The 21,246-nt window shown below is 40.0% G+C and overlaps 1 protein-coding gene across 1 annotated transcript in view; it reads left to right on the forward strand.

Annotated features, from left to right (window-relative positions):
• The window catches only part of LOC139741483 (uncharacterized), a 149,279-nt gene that overhangs the window by 90,272 nt on the left and 37,761 nt on the right, over positions 1-21,246 (forward strand). The window contains exon 4 of the mRNA XM_071652068.1: positions 4,167-4,221. Within this exon, the coding sequence (XP_071508169.1) occupies positions 4,167-4,221 (55 nt within the window). The remainder of the gene's footprint in view (positions 1-4,166; positions 4,222-21,246) is intronic.

The following is a 21,246-nucleotide window of genomic DNA, read 5'->3' on the forward strand; positions in this document are numbered from 1 at the left end:
ATAAGCGACTATCAGTCAGCAAGAATGGTTCAGTCAAAACGAAAGTGAAATGATGGCAGACTCACAGAAAATCCATCTCAAAGAACTATCATACTCTGAATGAAAAAGTCAACTTTGAAAGGGAAGTGGAGTTTCTCTTTAAAATTTGTGTTTCAAATATGTTTTGTTCGTGAGGGATACAAAGTAGTAGACCCCAACATACTTGGAAGAGAGTGAGAGATAAGGGAGATTATTCCCTAATCATTTTGTCTGTCAGTGCCCTGCTTAAGTGGTCATTTCCTGCGTATATGTTATCACTTCTGAAAGTTTGTGTGTGTGTCTGTGTGTGTCTGTGTGAGCAAAGGACGAATAGAGAGTTATAGAGAGAGAAGGTAGTTCTAACTGCAGTCATTGTGTATTGTTGAATACTACAATGCTAAAATTAGTACTGCACAATGGTTATCATTATAAGACACTGACGCAGAGGTTATATCCTGTCAAAGATATGTCCTACTACATAATAATTTATAGTGCAGATTGAAGAACACAGCAAAGGATCACATTTCCTAGACCAACACAGGTGGCTAAAAATCAAGTTAACCATTCCTTTCATAATATTATTTTTTACATGAATTTTCTGAGAATATTTAATATGCAGTGACTTGTAAAGGAGGGTGCACACAGAATATTCCTTCAGAAGGGTCTGTGAAGGGAGGTGCTAAATATTGAAACAATGTTTTAGGACACAAACTCTCCAAATATAGCATATTAAATCCTGAAAATATAACACTGTTTATAAATCCTGACAACCAAGGTCACAATTTGTGCTTATTTCCTGGTTAATCAAAGTGCTCTGAAAACAGGCATTGTACAAGATGTAGTATGCCCCAACCTGCCCCCCCCCCCAAAAAAAAACCCCGACAACAACGAAAACCAAACAAAAACAAAATAAAAACAAAAACAGAAACAAGCCCCACAAATAGGCAGTTGTGGAGATTGTCTGCAAGTATTTTACAGACTTTGATAATGTGAAGTTCAAAAAGTTTGTTAAAGTTAGAAACTAATTGGACTTGCACATTAATTGTCATTGGCATATAACATTGTGTTTTGTTTTAGACATTTTATTTCTTTTCATATATTTAAAGCATTACAAAGAATATGAAAACATATGTTCTGTCATGTTGGCTGTGTTATATAAATTGATTTTGTTTGGCAAAACAGATAACAAAACATCCTGTCCTGTCAACACGAGAGTATTAGTGAAATGGCCATTGATACATGTTGAGGCGCAGATATTTATAGTTACGATGCGTAAATTGGTAGTCATCTTGCAGGAGATAAACATTGAACAGTCATACTGTTCTTGAGCATTAGGCCCTATATAACTTTCTGTGATTTTTTTTTCCTGGCACAGTGCCAGCATAAGCTACCTAGCAATGCAAAGTGCACAAAAAAAAAAAAAGAAATTGATTCTAGCAAGGGCAAAATCTGCTGACATTACTCAATAAATAGCATCAAATTACTCTATATTAATACCAGGGAAACATCAAAGTTTATTTCTGATGAACAATGATATTATTAGGGCCTACTAATAGTCCTAAAACAAACAATTAGTGAGTTATTTAACTATTGTTGTTGTTGTTGTTGTTATTCAAGATGAAGGATAGTGAAACTTAAAGAGAGTTGTCAAAACAAAACTACATTGTACCTACTTTCTGAGCACTTTTTTTTCCCAAAAAAAGGATGAGCATGCACAATGTGTAGTTACGTTAATGAATGTACGGGTACATACAATGTACATAAAACTCTTCTAGTGTTGCATAATCATGTAAAGTTATGCACTGTCCATTCAGACTAAAGTAGTCATGGCTGTTAGCAGTTATAATCATAGCTTGGAAGAAAGCAAGAAAATATTGACTCTGATCTCAGTATCTAAAGGCAGCTGAAATTTGACTCTTGTGAAAACACGAACATAGAAGTGCTTATGGTGTATATTTCTATAGTCAGTGCTGTGGTCAAATACAAATGACCTTTTTCTGCTCGAGAGCAAAGTCGAACTCCAAACTGGCTTATTATTGTACTATACTCAATCTCCCTTGGACTCGACCCCAACCTAGTTTTCCCCCCATTCCTTAGAACAATTAGCACCCATAGGGCTGGTGTCACCTCAATTTCCTCTTGTTTGGGCTTAGATAATGGTGTGATGATTTGATTACCACTCTCTCACCATCTTCTTAATGACCCCAAGCACCCGCCAACACATGTCTTATTTGTGACAGTCTAATTGTTACATAAATGCGATGATAAGTGGTTATTTTTGGCAAATGGTGTATGTTTATTTTTGTTTCCGTGGTCGCCAATTAGGGGAGGCAGTATTCATCATGAGGGATTTGATGTGTTCCTGAATAGATTTTACTCCCAACACCTGTGGATTTCATGTTGTACCCCATGTTAATACTTTCTTCACCTGTTCTTTAATGAATGTTCATTAAATGTGAGGGCTAAAAACTAATCTTAAACAAACAGAAGAGGAAAGCAGCCCCCCCCCCCCCCCCCGTCACAAAAGCTAGATCATGAATTAGGACCCAGTCATCTAATGCTTTCACATACACAGTAATTTTCTTAAACAAACACATAATTTTAAAGGGAGTGTAATTTCTAAAGCTAACCTGACAACGAGGAAGACAAGGTATTTACTGCTAATGGGGAGAATGTTCTTTCAGCTGTTTTACAAGGATGACATTTGATGAGAATGAATATAGCATCTGCCCAATGTAACATGTTTCTTCCGAGGTCATTGCCCTGTCATCGAATGACAGGGCAATATGTGATGTACGTTGGATCATAGGTAAAAGAAATTTTGACCCCAACAAAACTTGTTCATTGAATAGGTTGAATCATAATCACCCCCACTGAATCATATTTAAAAAGTGCATCAGCCATTAGTTGATATTGATTAGCAGCTGTATCATTCATAGGCAGTAGAATAGATTGGTAAAGTTGAGGAACAGACTTGAATCAATCAATTTGTACTACTTACATTCATATGGTACTTGGAGTGACATGTTGATTGACAAGAAACTTTTATGAAGGCACATAGGGTGAAAAAGTTAACACTGACAGCACATGCCAGTTAACCAGTTGAGGACGAACTGATTTTGATAAAACATGCATTTCCCATAGACCCCTGCCCGAGTATACTCAGGACTCATCCTCAATGGGATAATCTTGTTGATAGGCCACATACATGTAGCCCTTTGAAGATTAAGAACTAAGAAGAAGAAGAAGAAGGCAAAGTCAAATGTCAAGGCAGACACAAGTTGGCCTACTGCATGCATGCGGCCTTGACCATTAATCCAGTGGCTGAGAAGATCTTAATACAGGTCTTCCATCAGTGCAAGCTGGGACTGCAACAGGGGTCTTTCACTGCAGGCATGCAATATCTGTGCACTACACACTCTGCACTGGAGTGTGCCCCTTTTGTGTGTGTGTGTGTGTGTGTGTGTGTGTGTGTGTGTGTGTGTGTGTGTGTGTGTGTGTGTGTGTGTGTGTGTGTGTGTGTGTGTGTGTGTGTGACAGGTGCATTAAACAGTATGATTGTATGTGATTGTGTTTGTGTTTGCGTTTGTGGGTATGTATGTATTGCTCAGGAGATAAAGTTTCAGTAAATTCAGTTTTCTATCATTTTCAAGTAAGGAATCACTTTCAGATGTAGATATTAAGCTACTGTGTGATTTCAAAAATGAAAAAAGTTGTCGCAAGTCACATGTTACTGCAGTTCCCCTGTTTACTAAACTACCATAAATCTCTCTTCAGTGATATATACAATTTGTAGAGCAGTCTTTATGAACTAGTGTAAACGTTTTCTCTTCCCCAGGATTGGAAGTATTGAAGAAAAAACAAAACCCAGAAACATGATTACATTCATCTATGACTTGAAGTACTGTTTCTTATGGCTGGGACTGTTTCATCCAATGTCAGTTTCTTTCCTGTAATGTGATGATAATCTCCATTGCAAGTACTTTTTATGGTAGTAAACTTTCAGACTCATCAATGTAAATGAGCAACTTCAATTGGGTATCTCTTTACGCTTTATTAAACACATGTTTTTGTAGGTTATGTAGATCTTTTGAAGCATTTACATGCACTTGCATTGCAAATATTTCCTTTTTGTCCGTGTCCTTCAGATGAAAGAGAAGATGATGGGTCCATCGGAACACACAAACTGTCTCGACAAAGGAGGTATGTTAAAAATTCACTTATTAACCCTTTTTTTAATCAAAACTTCAAATACTCTCATGGCGTTGGAGAACATGCAGACACTGTTGACCTTCATTCAAGGGGGAATTCCCCAAAGTGTGTGTTTTGTTCAGTGTTGTTGTTGTTGTTGTTGTTGTTGTTGTTGTTGTTGTTGTTGTTGTAGAAAAGGGCAAATCACATTGTTAGAATCAAAGAATTGAGAATTTTTAGTCTACTGCAGGAGAAACTTGATTATGTATTTGACAGTGAGTCCTCTTTGTGATATATTTTCAAGTTTGCAATAATTTTCTTGTACAGTGTATGCTTTAGATCATATCATGTTTTTGTGTATGTACTACTAGTATATATTGACCAAGACCAATTTATAATTTTTCTCATTGAGCAGATATGGTATCTTGAGAATGAAGTTCTTTATCATTTACAAATAGCCATGTCAAGAAAAAGAACACTTTCTCTGAAAATATATCAATTCAGGAGGAGGAGAAAGAGGAAGACTTTAGTTTTTATTGTTTGTGTTTGGTTTTTGTGTCCTTGTTATTTCATTGTAAGTCATTGAGTGGGTAGTGGCCACTGTAGATCCACACAATGAAGATACAGTGGTCATCATGTGTGGAACAACTGTTGCCCAGAAATCATCTGTAATTATTTGTGATAAGCTGGCAAAGTGCCTTTGCCTGATGGTCCGGAAGTGGGCCATTATTGGGTGTGAATCATGCAGTGTCTTGACTCGTCTCCATGGCGATACGCAAGTCCACTTTATCGTATGTCAACAAAAATGGCCATCATTTTTGATTTGCCATGAATTTGAGGCTGTGGAACTTTTGCAAACTTTAACAGTACTTTGTAGTTAATGGGTGTCAAAAAGTAAGAAAAGATTTTTGTATGTTAAAAAGCTTTCCTCTGCAACACAATTTACACATATAATAGAGCTGCCAAGTCTCTTCTCTTCGTGTCCCGACAATACAGTACAAAAACCTCCCTGATGTAGGTATCAATTTAGCCTAGTTGAGTTGCATGCAATACACAAGTATCTTCCTGATAGCAGTTTGGGATCTTCCTGTGTTTGATTTGGGGATATTGGCAGCCCTGCATATCTTCTGCTTACATACAATGTACCTGGACTGCCGCTAACAAAGGTGTAGGGTAGTCTTTTCCTATGAAATCCAATATGGGCTACAATTCAAATGCGACATTTTTTGTAGCTATGTCATTTTTTTTCTCCAGTATTACTTGTGTATGTACTGTAAATAGTACTATGTTAACTTTGGGACACTATATATATACTAGCTTTAATTAGACCTGAAGTTTTTTATGCTTCCAACTCTAATCCAAACTTCCATTGCAATAGCTCTCATTGGCATGATTTTAGCACCAAAGCTCATAAAAGGGAAAAGAGTGAAATGAGACTAGCATGAGCTCATGTAAAGTTTATTTTATTGTTGCTTGGTGAACAGGTAGATTCAACCCACATTTCCGTGAAGAAGTCCAACATCTATTTCCAAAGACAGTTTCTAATTTGATACGGCTGCAGTGACTGCAGTCTTTCCTGCCATTGTATGAGCTCTACTTCCCTTACTGGAAGAAGAAATCATAAACTGCAGAACAAAAGGCACCACGTTTAAAACAGTGACCCCAAAATAGAACCGTCCCCAAGGAAATACTGAGCAGTTTTACCATTCAGGAGAAAGAGGGAAGGAATGACATGACGCATGTCCACACTACACATATATTTATTGAGAATCTGTTGTGTGATATAGCAGTAGTGTAGCCCGTCTATATGTCAAAAATTCGACCTTGATTTTTCCGAGAAAATGGGAAAAAATGAGAGTAATAAATATAAAAATAGTATCGCTATGTATTTTGTTGAAAATCAGGTCACGTACTTTGGAGAGGTCAGAGAGCTTATAGTAATAATGTAGCCTTGAAAATAGGGAGGAGCGGGCAAATCAGACAGTGAGAAAAAGAAAATTATGAATGTATCGATAAATCTATAGTATTGATGCTGAGTTGATAAAAATTTGTTTTGACGGGATAAAGCCCGTAGAGCTGCTGGAGGAACGAGAGCAATGTGAGGAAGAAATGTGCGGGTACGAAGTGTACACTGATGAGCGCCGGACATATCAGACAGTGACCGACGGTCAGAGCAGACAGCCAGTGAAACAGTATATCATGAATGGATGAAGTCTAAGCGAGTGAAACAGTATCGTCTGCTGGAGGAACGAGAGCAATGTGATGAAGAAATGTGCGGGTACGAAGTGTGCACTGATGAGCGCCGGACATATCAGACAGTGACCGACGGTCAGAGCAGACAGCTAGTGAAACAATATATCATATGACTGGACGAAGTCTAAGCGAGTGAAACAGTATCGTCTACTGTAAAATGTGAGGGTAAGAAGTGTACTCTGATGACCGACGGGCATATGAGACAGCGACTGAATATAGAATATGACTGTCACGATAAATACGTAGTATTGAGACAGAGTTGATAAACATTTGTTTTTGTGGGAGCATATAGGTATTGTGGACGTGCTCGCACTGACACGTTAAGAGTGACACGAGAGAACATGAATCGATATCTGAATGACATTTATTTCAATCCAGAACACGAAGCCAGTTTTGGCGGGGTAGAAAAATTGTACAAGTTCGTGCGAGAAGATGGTCGATATCGCTTAAGTAGGAAACAAATACGAGAATGGTTAGAGGGTATTGACACCTACACGTTGCACAAACCGGCCAGACGTCGGTTTAGTAGAAGCAGAGTCATTGTTGGTGGTATGGATGATCAGTGGCAAATGGATTTGGTAGATATGTCTGCGCTCTCCCGTTACAATTCGGGGTATAGGTATCTCCTTACATGTATAGACATTTTGTCTAAATTTGCCTGGGTAGTGCCCATCAAAGACAAACGTGGCAAAAGCTTGGTCAGTGCTCTGAAAATTATCTTCAAAACGCAGAGGTCTCCGCTAAAGATTCAAACGGACAAAGGCACTGAATTTACCAACAGAATATTTCAAGCCTTCTTGAAAGAGAAAGACATTGAGTTTTTTACAACTGAAAACGAAACCAAGGCTAGTGTCGTCGAACGTTTTAACAGAACGTTGAAAGAAAAGATGTGGAAATATTTTACTCACTCCAACACGTTGAAGTATACCCGCATACTCCCGAAACTCCTCCGAGCCTACAATAATGCCCAGCACCGTTCGATCAAAACAAAACCCGTGCTCGTCACCAAGAAAAATGAAGGTATCATCTGGCAGCGATTGTATGGTGATCAATCATGGGCATTACGTAAACAAAACAGACCTCGCTACGAAAAAGGTGAAAGAGTACGCATCAGTAAGATGAAACGAACTTTTGAAAAGGGGTACCTCCCCAACTGGACAGAGGAAGTGTACACAGTGTCTGGTCGTAAACATCGTGATTTACCCGTCTATCATTTAACCGATGATAATAACGAACAATTGAAAGGTACATTTTACGAACCTGAATTGCAGAGGGTGCGTAAGGACAAGGCAGACATGTATAGGGTGGAAAAGATACTGAGACGGCGAAAGCGAGGGGGTAAAACCGAATATTTCGTGAAATTTCTAGGCTATCCAGACACGTTTAATGCTTGGGTAGATAACATCGATAAAACCTATCGCAATTGAGGGAGGGCATCATTTTGACGAAAGAATCAGTATGGAAGGCGAGGAACAATTTTACGTGACTCTACCCAGTAATAGTTCGTTCGATTATTTTCCGGATAATACAGTCACCAGTTTTAAGACTAAATTGGCCGCGCCGCTCATATTTCACGCGCAGTGGGAGGTGGCATTGGTGGAAATAATTTATCCCTATTCTTGGTATAACGTGAATATTACGAACAACACATTTCAATTTCTACTGTCCGAAGAGGTGGTCAGTCATTGCGTTATACCTGAAGGACATTACAAAGATATAGGTAGTATATGCGAGGCACTGACAGCTGCTCTACCTGAACGATTTCGTAACAACTTCACTGTACAACGCGATTCGAGCTCGGGCAAAGTTATTTTTGATTTCGATCAAGTCAGCGCCATACAGTTAAGCGAGGGATTAGGTTACCTGTTGGGATTTCCCCGCGGCATCATTCGCGGTCACGCACAGGCGCCTTTTTCTCCGAACGTGAATGGAGGGATCAATACACTTTATCTGTATACGGACGTGATTTGCAATCAGCCCGTGGGTGACATCAGTGCCCCTCTCCTGAGAATTGTTCCCGTTCCCCACAGAAGGGCCGGTGAGATCGTTACGTTTACTTATCAAACCCCTCACTATCTGCCCGTAAAATCAAAATACATAGACACTATACAAGTTGATATAAGAAGTGACTTTGGGGAAAAAGTGCCATTTCAGTCCGGAAAGTTGGTAATTAAACTCCATTTTAGAGCTTGTCGTTATCTACATTAACGGTGTAATGCCGCGCCATCGAGAACAAGTGTGGTCTCATCCCCAGTATGGGAGTGGATCTCTGCCCTATTTTCGAGGGGCGAGAGTGCAACGGGGATATGGGCTGGGAAGTATGCTTAAAGGTATCTGGAAATCGGCCGTACCACTCCTGAAAGCTGGTACAAAGTACTTGGGGAAAAGAGCGTTGCAAACAGGTGTTAATGTAGCTCAAGATGTCATGGCGGGAAAAAGTTTGAAAACTGCTTCGGCCGCACAAGCGAAAAAAATTAAACGTCGATTGGTCGAGAGTATGGACGCACCTCCTGTGAAAAGAAAGACGAAGAAGAAGAATGACAAGAAAGTGAATAAAAAGACCAGACGTAAGAAGAAGGCATTCATTTACACTGGCTCTCGACCGGTGAAAAGAAGCAACGATATTTTTGATCGGTCCTGATCACTCTATTACTATTTTTAACCGAAGACAGAGAGTGAAAGCTAAAGTTGAGGGCATAATGGAAAAGCTACACAAGTTATCGTGCGACTGTTCTAAATCGGAAATTGACCTGTTCAGCATCCCCCCGACTCAGACGACCATAGAGCAAGGAAAATGGGTCGAGTTCTTCCCCGTGACGAGCATAGCCGATGCCACGCCCATACAATTTCATCTGCAAAGTTCGCCGGAAGAGTATACCGATCTTTCTCAAACGCTGCTACATCTCAAGGCGAAAGTTGTTAATGCGGATGGTACCGCCCTCACCGATGAATCTTCTGTAGCACCAGTCAATCTTTTTCTACATTCGCTCTTCAGCGAGGTAGATGTGATGTTCAACGATACACTCATCACCCCTTCCACGAACACCTATCCTTATAGAGCTATGTTCGAAAATCTTCTCACCTACGGTCGTGATGCAAAATTGTCGCAGCTAACTTCGTCCTTGTTTTACAAAGACACGGCGGGATATATGGAAATCAATGACCCTCTGGCCTCGAGTAATACCAACGAAGGGCTGAATAAACGCCACGAGTTTACCAAATTGTCTAAAACGGTAGACATGGTAGGAAGGCTACACGTGGATGCATCGTTCCAAGATCGGTTGATTATGGGAGGGGTGGACATTAAATTCAAACTTCATCGCAGCAAGAACGCATTTAGTCTCATGTCGTCTACCCCTGAAGCAAGCTACAAAGTCAAAATCACCGAAGCCAGTCTCTTGGTGAGACGCGTGAAATTGAGCCCGACCACATCGCTACTGCACGCTAAAACATTGGAAACGGAAACGGCCAAGTATCCTATCAGACGAGTCGTGACAACCTCTTTTTCAATTCCCAAAGGACAGTTGTCTTTTACCCGAGAGAGCCTGGTTATAGGACAGATTCCCAAGCGAATGGTGATTGGTTGTGTCAGTAACACGGCTTACAATGGATCTTACGCCAGAAATCCCTTCAATTTTCATCATTATGACCTGAATTACATAGCGTTGTATGCTAATTCAGAACAAGTTCCGTGGAAACCGCTCCGTCCTCAGTTTACTGGATCTTCCCCCAATTACATCTTGGCCTATCAGACTCTGTTTTCTGGTACCAATAGTATGTTTCACGACAAGGGAAATCATATCACTAGAGACGACTACGGAAAGGGATACGCCCTCTACGCCTTTGATTTGACCCCAGATCTGTCGACCGACGATTACTTTCAACCCAAGACTTCCGGATCAGTTCGACTGGAATTGACTTTTGCTTCTCCCCTGTCCGAAACTGTGAATGTCGTCGTTTATTCCGAATTTGAATCTATCTTAGAAGTTGATCGTAATCGTAATGTCACTCTCGACTATGGTAATTAGATATCTGTCGAGATGAACACGCGTGAACTCTTGGGAGTTGTTCAGAAAGAACCCAAACTAAACGGGACTTTTGTTGGTGTATTTCCCGCCGATAAATTACCAGTTTTAGCCACGAGAAGAAGAAGGAATGGAAGAAAAAGAAGAAGAGAGACTGAGAAAAAAACCGTGTCATTGATTGCGAATGTAGATGGTCACAGAGAAATAGGTTCTCATTGGATTGCTATTTACATCGACAGTAGAGGGCGTGGTGAATTTTTTGATTCATATGGTAGACACCCTACTTTATGTTCGCCCTACTTTACCAAGTTTTTGAATGCCAATGCCGATGTGTGGACGTACAATAGAAAATCGCTACAATCCAGCTGGTCTACAGTGTGCGGGCAGTACTGTCTTTATTATCTTATACGTAGAGCCAGAGGTGATTCGATGAGTAGCATTTTGTCTGAATTTAATTCTCGCACACGGGGGCAGAATGATCAGAGAGTGTACCATTACATCAACAATTATTTACACTCTCCGCCACCACTAGTAGATGCGAATTTTCTGTACAATCAAATAGCAAAGTCGTGGATGTTGAAATAGATGCTATGCTATGAAAGATATGCTGGTTCTAACGTGGTACGTCAAAGCATGCCGTAGTAATTAGATGTCTGACTGTACTGTTACATAATAACCTAACGAAGCGTGTTGTCTTTGGTACCCTCATAAGTACCGCGAAGCTGTTCATATATGTTCGTAGTTTGTACGTATAAGATATAGCTCTTTCTCTCTCTCTCTCTCTCTCTCCCTCTCTCTCTCTCTCTCTCTCTCCCTGTGTCGTCTTGTACACTGTAATGATTATGTCGTGACGTGACTTGATCCTATTTAACTGACCGCGATATAGTAACTTGCATTCTGTTAGCAATGTCACACGCGTGTAGAATAATGTCATTGTCTGATATGATGGTATCAGTAAGAAGTATATTCGTAGAATATAAATCGTACTGTCTTGTCAAGAAAATAAAATCTCAAATACACACACACACACACACACACACACACACGTAGGTATATTACGCTTTGTATCTTCTGATTATATTGCTAAGATTTTTATGTACATAGGTGCCATAAAGTCAGGCGTAGATATTGTATGCTCAAAATGTATGATGTATAGCTCTGTCTCTGTGATAGTTGATATTATTAAGAATTACGGCGTGAATGTTATAACCTGAAGACTATTTGTATAGTTATTTTTTATCTTATAGAGTTTATGGTGTTGCATGTTAACAATAATATATATATATATATATATATATATATATATAGTAAATGTAAATTTTTGCACGCTATAATGTATTAACCTAACCACATCAGCACACACACACACACACACACACATACACGCACACATACACAACTTCACATAAGCTACACGTTTATAATGTATTAGTCTTACAGTATTAATCAACACACACTAACACACACACACACACACGCAAACATGCAAAACCTCGGTTGTGGGAATTATTGCAGCTTAGTCTATAAGATTATAGAATGTGTAGCATAGACTCGGACAAGAGTGATACAGTTGCAAAGTTTTATACGCTGTACATGGTAGATTTATTGTCTGTACATGTTTGACTATAATACACGATTGTGGTCTCAATAAATAAATAAATAAAGCGTTTACAATTCATATTCATTTGTCTTCATCTTGCTTGAATTCACGTGTACACGTCTTACGTAGAGGTTCGTTATGTATTGTAACATTCAGTGAATGCATAAAATATGATTATGATAATCATTACCAAACGTCATTTCACAATACCATCGGGTAGGCTGAAAAAAAAATCAGTCGTCTTCACATAAAACTTGACGATCGTACACAAGTGTCATAAAAGTCAATAGGTACCGTTGTACTCTCGTTAAATCGTTTCGATGCATGTAAGGCATCAATTGTAATCTATCCTATAACAAACATTACACCAAACAATACACGGCGAAGGACCTATCATGGGCATTCGTTTCCTCTTATTCTACCGAGACGCGGTAGGGTTAAGACGAGAAAGATAATATAAAAATGATATAACACAATACACATTCAACAATTGTCTTGATGTATCAACGTATTCAGTAACATTAACTTAGACATTTATCGTCAAGAAAATACTATACTATTCATTATCATAAACAACATTTCTCTCAAATCTCAATGCAATTAGGTCACAATAATTCAGAGACTTTCCCACTTGAAAGGTAGAGTTCTCTTCTTTTTTTCTTTGCACGTGTAGTCATCATCATCATTGAGCTTGCGCTCTTAGACCCTTTCTTAGTAACCCTCTTGTCTACAGACGTAGGTATGAACCCTTTAATTTTCATGTTCTTGCATTGCGTTGCGTCGTGCCGTATTGACAATAAGTGATTCGGTGCGTATTGCTATTGATCAGAATTTTAAGAAATTCTTTCCAACCCGCTGGTTCGTGCGTATTGCGTACCCTCATGACATCGTATATTAGATCTACTACATTTGAGCCTGGTACAATGGAATCACCAACGATCAACTCTCTATTTTTATTCAGCCAGTCGGTGCTGTCTTTCTTTTGCAGTAAATGATCTAATAACAAACTCCCTCGATGTTTTACCGAGGGGGGTAAAATCTTTAACACATCCTCCTTCAAGGTAGCGTATTGATGGTCAGACAATTCGTCGGACTGTGCTTTTGTAGATGTCGGATCATGGGTATCTGCGTGTCGCTCTCCTAAGAGCACTTCGATCGGCTTCTTCCGACTGTTTTGCTTTTGCAATTGCAAGTATCTATACAAGATGTCATTGTATCTTGCAATTTTTCTCTATCCGATAAGGTGTGATTTTCTAGCACATCACGAATAGACTCGTCCAATATAGACAGAGCTTTACCCGTAGGTGTTTCACGCTGTGGAGATACTTTTTGCAAAGAACTAGCAAAATCGTGAGGCACCAATATCATTTTCTTGGTGTTTTGCATACTACTACTACTATTAGCCATGACAAGTACCAACAAGTTTAACAAAGAGAATCGATTCTGACAATCATACACTCGTTCGACACCTTAAACTTAATCTATTAGTATCACTTTGATTAGAAAATACATCATTTTAATAACATTGACAAAATAGGTCCCAGCAGAGATGATGAGAAAACCTCCTCTCTGGACTAACATTGATTTTCGAGCTTTATAATCATTGCGTTTGTTACCTACGAAGCGCAGCTCTTTCTTGTGCCGCGATAATGCCTTCTTCTGACTCTTAGTTAATTGAACGTTACCTTTTAAGCAGTTTGCGCAACATTCGGATAGACATAAAATGAGATCTTTGTTGGCGTATTCTAAAAGAGCCTTTCTCTGTTGTTAGAATTACATTTATTCAAGACTTGCAGCTCCGGCAAGTGGTTCTTTAATCTACGAGACATATTGAAAGAGTGACGCAAAAATGCTACAAACGCCTAGTTTTATGGCTACCTGCCAGTCACAATCAACCACCACGTATTATCGTGATGCACAAAAGAGAGTAATTCTCTGATCTATACGTTTTACAAACGTACACAACGGTCAAATCGGGAGGAAATATCTTTACTACGTAATTCTATACTCTTCCTGCGTTTCGGGCTTTAGATCAATCAACAAATATCCATAAGGATAACGAGTGGCATCTTGGTACGCTTCTTGCAAGTATTTGCCACGCCCCGGGTATAGTTGTTTACCTAGATGAGCAATTTGCAATTTAGTCTCTGGGGTTCTTAAACACAATCAGATAATGACTGTTTAAACTGATGGTTCTGAGTTCTTTGGCCTGGTGAAAAAGATTTTGTACTATGAATATGACGGAGAGGTTGCGATGATGAGAACCGCGAGTGAACAAATTGGTGATTCGCGCGTCATTACCGCATTCCGACATTAAATCATCTATGATAATAAGATTACAAAATGTAGGATCTATCAGCTCGTCCAGATTGCCCGGTATGCCTTCTATTAACTGTACAAAAGGCATTTCTCGCATCAGTCTCTTCGTAAGCTTTTTGATTAAACCCGTAACACCATATTATCTTTTCTGGAGGCGGATCGATCATCTCGCGGTGAGAGTTTAGAATTTTCCGGACAAATACTGTCTTACCACTCCCCGTGGTCCTGCCACTATGCAGGTAAATGGATGAATGAATTTTAACGACATGACGATGACAGTGTTTTTTCCCCTCTTCTTTCGAGAAATCGCGTCTGAACTAACGCGGTTTAGTGTCATCGCAGTCTATTATATACTCTGATGAGATGGACATTATTTAGTGTTGCGTCTTAATAGCTAAAACCAGGATGTTGGATGCGTTGAAAAAAGAATGAACGTAAAGGCTTAAAGAGGTCAGTATCTGGAATTACACCATTTTGGAGGAGTTTTAAGATTTTTTCTTCCGAATGATAAGTTAAACTAAAGGTGACTACAAAAAGAAGGGTTAGGAAAGCAGATAGAAAAAACTGATTTCCAAGGCATATTTCGCTTAACTGTCAAAATGTCACGTTCCGTGAGTTCTACCGGATACTCCACTTCCCCTATTACCTCCTCCTCCCCCTCGTTCACCCGTGCGCGAGAATCAGACACGTTCATCATTCTTGAGAGGCATACGCCGAAATGGTCTTTCTTGTTGTTAAGAGGTATGATTTATATTATTATTCGTGGGGAACCCATCCGTATGGCACGGTAAACAGGTTATCTTGAATGACTCTCTTGTCGTAAACAATGCGGTAGTCTTTGCTGAGTGGTTTAGACAAAATGCGCTGTCTTTTGATATCTCTCGTGATGTGATGATTATCGGTGACCGTTACTTTGTAAGTTTCTTTGGTATTCAATTTTTTCACCATGCGATTCAAGACATTGTAATTTCAGGACTTGGGAATTTTTGTAATTTAGAGTGATCCCTCTGATTTTGCACACAGTACTACCATCGTTCAATTGATAAGCGTAAGATTTTGGCCCCCCTGCCACAAAAGTCACAATATAACGACCATCCAATTCATCAGTAAGATCACCGAGGTAATCTCCCAAGGGAGGCGACCATTCGTCGGGAATATGTCCTCTTTCGACATAAATGATGCTATCCGTGTCATAATAGAGCACCCTATCTCCTAGACGATCTAAGATATGAAACAACTTAAGCCTGGCCTGAGCGGTAGTGAAGGCAGCTATGACCACGTTAGATTGTTTAGATAGTTCCTCAAATTCCTCCGCCACTTGCCATCTTATTTCTACCAATTCGTCAGAAACGAAGTTTAAATCTAATATTTGCTTGTCATCCGCTGTGAGAAACTCGTATAATACTGCAGGATCCTGAGTTATCTCTATTTTGGGTCAAGTTATTTCTCATACCCCACCTACCCCAAAATGAACATAATTGTAATTTCGCCAGCGCGCGCATGCCTTCATTTCTCTTGATGTTTTCTTTATCTAACGCTATACCTTCGTGACGAAGATAATCCGCGATATATTTATCTCGATCGGCTTCTGACTTACACCAATCTGGCCACCCCGAGGACTCCTGTTTAATTTTCAAAAATTGATCTACGTAATACCGGAATAAACCAGTTTTTGATTCGTCGCGTGGCTTCCCAACCCAGACCTCTCTTTCTTCTTCTACCTCCTCCTCCTCCTCCTCTTCCGCGCATTTCTGATATTGCGTTCTACGGGGGAAATGCCAGACAGATTCGATCGAGCTAACTTCATAACCTTTTCTTATGGCTTCATTCAGTTCGATAGAAACCCAAGTACCGTGTAACATCCTCTCTTCGTCAGAATGTTGGCAGGTTTGCTGATTGTAATCTCCAGCGCACGTTCTACACAATGGAAACATTAATTTACCATTGATCTTACTAGGTAGAACAGGATGAAAGAGGTCAGTTGGAGGTAGTATTTTACATCGGATAAGACCAAAATAGTTGGAAACAGGTTTGAAATTGCTCGTAATTACCTCGGGATGTCCTAAGGGGTATACACCATACTTATTCACCCATGGATATAGAGAGGTGAAGTCCACATACTTGATTTTTTCGTGTTCGTTGCAATCGTACAAAAGACAAGTAGCATTGGTTCTACCTCCCGTGAAAGCCTCTCTTGGGTCAAGTGGTACATAGTCATCGATACCGGGCAGTGTTTTGATGTGGGGCGGTACCTGATTTTCGTCTTTCATTCTCTGCCAATCGCATTCCCACATAGTGACCACTTGATACTCCTTCATAATTTGTACAATGTACGCTTCTCTAGCCAGAGTGTCTAGAAATAATTCACCCATAATCCTATCTTCATAATCTGGACTAGGCGTATCAAATTGGTAACACTTGGGACATCCATGATATTTACACCCGTAGAATTCATAGATAGTTTTGTTGCTTTCGCAAAAACCATCTACCCTGTATCTACCCACCGTTACCTCCCCTTCATTCCTCGCATGACGTATGTACGCATTCTCTTTCTCACTCATGTAAGTTAGCCATTCTATTGAGACTTTAGAGTGCTTGTAACGGAGATTGTAGCCTTTAGGGGGAAGAACAGCAATGGTATTCTCGTTGAGAAAATTTCTCCTGTACACATAGTGGCAGGCCGAGGAAATGGTGATGCTTTTCTCAAAGGGGATGACGCCGTTGGTAGCTTGAAAAAATAGGTCCTGAAAGCGCATACAACATTTGCGCAGGATGTCGACATCGCTGACGCAATATGCGTGTAATTGTTCTGCCATGATAAATTCCTTGTTCTTGGATTTCTCGCTCTCGTACCATTTCAAAAATTCTTGCCTTTTGGCGCAAGACATACTATCGGGACCATAATATTTGACATCGGGTAGGGGACCCGTGTACGCCTGGTTTTTGGTCGTGTTAAAAAAGTGAGGAAAGTATCCCTTTTGCAGTTCTTCAATACCGAAAGTTTTGGGCATGTTCGCCAGAGGCATTGGTAAGAAATTGAGGGAGTCGATGATCTTGATGTCATTCAAGGAGATATCAATGCTCATGATCTTTGCACCGTTCAAAATCATCTTGGGAATGATGCAATTGCGATAGAGATAATCAAGAACAAACATCCCATCATACCCTTTCATATTGTGGGCCACTGCTATGACGTTGGAATGCTCGTCTATCAACCATTTACAAAAATCATCGCCAGTCGTGGGTCCTTTGAAAATGAATTGTCTCTTTTCTCCACAATGCGTACAAGGAGTGTCGATAGCTTGGTCACGACATTCAAAACAGGTAATTTGGGCCACGCAGTAATTGGGCACGTGTATCCCACTCTCTTGAGTGCACTCGAAATCAAAAAATATATAACTTTTTTGTTTATTTTTCTCGAGGGGTTCGGGTGAGACATAACACTGATGATTGAACGGAAAAAAGCCCTGACAGTGTTTGCAAAATTTCTTGCTACAGTCATGCTCGCGCTTGTGTTTTTTTAAGAGTTCCACGCTGACATTTCTGTCACACGTCACGCACCTGTACATGGTCTCGCACACTTTATTTTCGACATGATTTTTCAAACAAGTAGCGTTCTTAAATCTACGATGACATTTGTGACATTCTACATATTCGTCCGCTCGGCTGACTGCGGGACAAGTCGAACCGTAACACAATTTGCAAATGCGTTGGCAAGAGTGTTCGCGCCTGTGATCGTAGCCTTTCATACACTTCTCGCAATAGTAGCTTTTGTTCAAAAAGGCTTTCATGGAGGTGATTAAATCATAGTGATCGTCTGTCTGCAGAAGATAAATCGTATGATCTCTATCTTCGGGACCAATATAGGTGATGTAGTTACAGGCTCTTCTGGAAACAACCACTACTCTGTAATTGGTCATCATGGGAGTTTGTTCGAAACGTTTAATTTCCGGAATACCACACAACTGCTCGATGGGTATACCAGCAGCTTCGTGCAACTGTCTAGCCATTTGTCTCTGTAATCTAGTACCGAGTTGAATAGATCGCTTTTGGGGGTGATTTTCAATTTTGGCTATCATGGTCACGATCGCTCTTGCACAACACATTCTGTCATTGTCAGTATTATTATTAATGCGCAACACACATCGCATGGTTTTCAGTAATTCATCGTAATCCGAACATTTTCTCCTATTCCTCTTACCACCTACTGGCATTTCCATATGTATCACGTTGAAAGCTACCGTTTCGTCCAAGGTTATTTCTTCGTGGGACTGTAAGGTTGCCTCTAACTTTTGCATGAACACATCGTGACTTAGCTGATCTTTTCTCACAAAAGGAAGACTTACGGGCTTGTCTAACTTGGGAGTATTAAAAACGAGTCGAATCATGTCGTGATCACGAGCATCTCTTATCATATCATCTACTATACGTTGAAACAAACTACTGGCACGCGGCAAGGCATCTATCAGTGGCGTCAGTTCGTTATGAGTAGGAAAAGAGACGGTGTAATCAACAACATTGGCTTTAAATTTCTTATTGGTTCTTTGACTCACTCGTCGAAGAAAGTATGAGGGAGATGGCGACTCGTGAGAAGTGCTGGGTGTATCTGCTTCCTCCTCCTCCTCCTCCTTCTCCTCCTGCTGCTCCTCCTGCTCCTCCTCCTCCTTTTCCTCCTCCTCCGCGGTGGTGTTGGTGCCGCCTTGCTGGGCAGGAGCAGCAAAGATGTCAGGTAGTGGTGGTTCGGTGGAAAGCGGTGGAAAATGTGTTTGGCTGGTCCGGGGGCCGGCTTCGGTCGCTAGGGGTGATGTGAGTTGTGATGGTGATGGTGGTGGTGGTGTTGGTGGCAGACGTTGGTCTATATGTGAAGGTAAAAAAGAAGGAAAAAACAAAGATAAAAAAGAAAATAGAGAATGACTGGCAAAACACAAAGACACAGACACAAACACGCAAGAAACCATACATTTCTTGTAGGGATGAATGAACGTATGACACTTACCCTGGTACTGTTCATATTCCATTAACAATGCATTCAAATCGTCAAGCGAATTGCATATTGTCAGTCTCTCGTTAAATGTATTGGAATCCATGCTGCTAGAATGATAATGATGATACGTCAGAACACGGACTGTCAATTTATATTCGAGTGAACATGCAAGGTACAAAAATAGTACACGGTTCTAGGAAAAAAAAAACACAGGTAAGGGTATACTCACGTGGTGTGTGATGAAGAAGAAGAGTTACCAAATGTAATCTTCTTCATCTGGCGTTTGAACTGCCATTAGCAGCTCTAAGGGGATGATGATGTCACCATCCCCATTGCGGGGCAGTCCTTGGAACATTGGTATTTGGACTCCCGGGGGTAAGGAAAAAGCTATAGTCCCCGCGGGGATATGGTCTGGCTTCAGCCAGCAACAGCTCCGTCACTGCTTTGACTGTCCATTTTTTTTTTCGAACGGTTGTATTCCAGTTCTCGCAAGTTATATTTATACTGGTCAGAGCAAGGGGCTTTATGTACAGTGATTATGGTACTAGCTTCTTACATCATATTGCGTAAACTTTTTTTTTAGGGCTGTGTTTTAAAAAAGGAAAAGGAACGTCCACCGATCATCTTACTATAGTACACTTATTTTTAAAACTTGTTTGTTCAATCTGAGACGTATGAACTCTGTATTTCGACGAAGAAACAAAGGACGCTATCCATGGGCTAATGTACTTTACAATTTGTTTGTTTGTTTTTGTTTTTGTTTTTTGTTTTTGTTTTGAGGGATGTGTTTTTCAAGAAAAACATAAAGACATCCGCCGGTCACCTTACTGAAGTACCCTTATTTTTAAAACTTGTTTGTTCACTCTGAAACGATTGAATTTCGTATTTCGAAGAAGCAAAGGACGATGTCCATGGGCTATCGTACTTTATAATTTTTTTTTTGAGGGCTGTGTTTTTCAAGAAAGACAAAGAGATATCCACCGGTCACCTTACTGAAGTACCCTTATTTTTAAAACTTGTTTGTGCACTCTGAGACGTTTGAACTTTGTATTTTCGAAGGAGCAAAGGACGATGTCCCTGGGCTATCGTACTTTATAATTTTTCAGGGTTGCGTGTATGTGTGTGTGTGTATGTGTGTGTGTGTGTGTGTGTGTGTGTGTGTGTAATAGGATGGCATGTCCACAAGATCCCTTTTGGATAATTAGTTAAATGTATCACACTGTACACTCGTACATGCAAGCAATATATATATATATATATATATATATATATATTAGTTAAATCTCTGTTCCTCCCCTCCTATCTCTCTCTCTCTCTCTCTCTCTCTCAATCATTATTTGAGTGTGTGTGTGTGTGTGTAATAGGGTCTCACACAAGATCCCGTTTGGTTAATTAGTTGAACGTATCACACCGAACACTCGTACATGCAAACATATATATATATATATATATATATATATATATTCAATGTATATTGTATATATCAGTGCAATTTTTAACAAAAGACAAAATCTCATTCTCTACCTCCCCTCCTCTCTCTCTTTCTTTCAACCTTTAATGTGACGAGAAAATACTAACAGTATGACACATCGAGACTGTAGTTCTACTTCATATTCGATCCCAATTGGATTGCTCGGCTTCAATTTTAATGCCTTATTGACAGATCAGATAGGCAATTGAATTATTGTTGTTATTCAATGCATAGTGCATCGCGATAATGTAACATTATCATACACTCGTGCCAAAAGTGACTAGCAGTGTAACTTTATGTATTGCGATAGTTCTTCCACCACCTCTGGTGTACGCAAGTAAAAGTGATAAAACTCCACAGCCTCGCACAGGACTATCAAACGTTC

The sequence above is a fragment of the Diadema antillarum genome, unplaced genomic scaffold, assembly GCF_040938485.1.
Source record: "Diadema antillarum isolate AM-2024a unplaced genomic scaffold, OU_Dant_1.0 seq00000931_RagTag, whole genome shotgun sequence".
NCBI lineage: Eukaryota > Metazoa > Echinodermata > Echinoidea > Diadematoida > Diadematidae > Diadema > Diadema antillarum.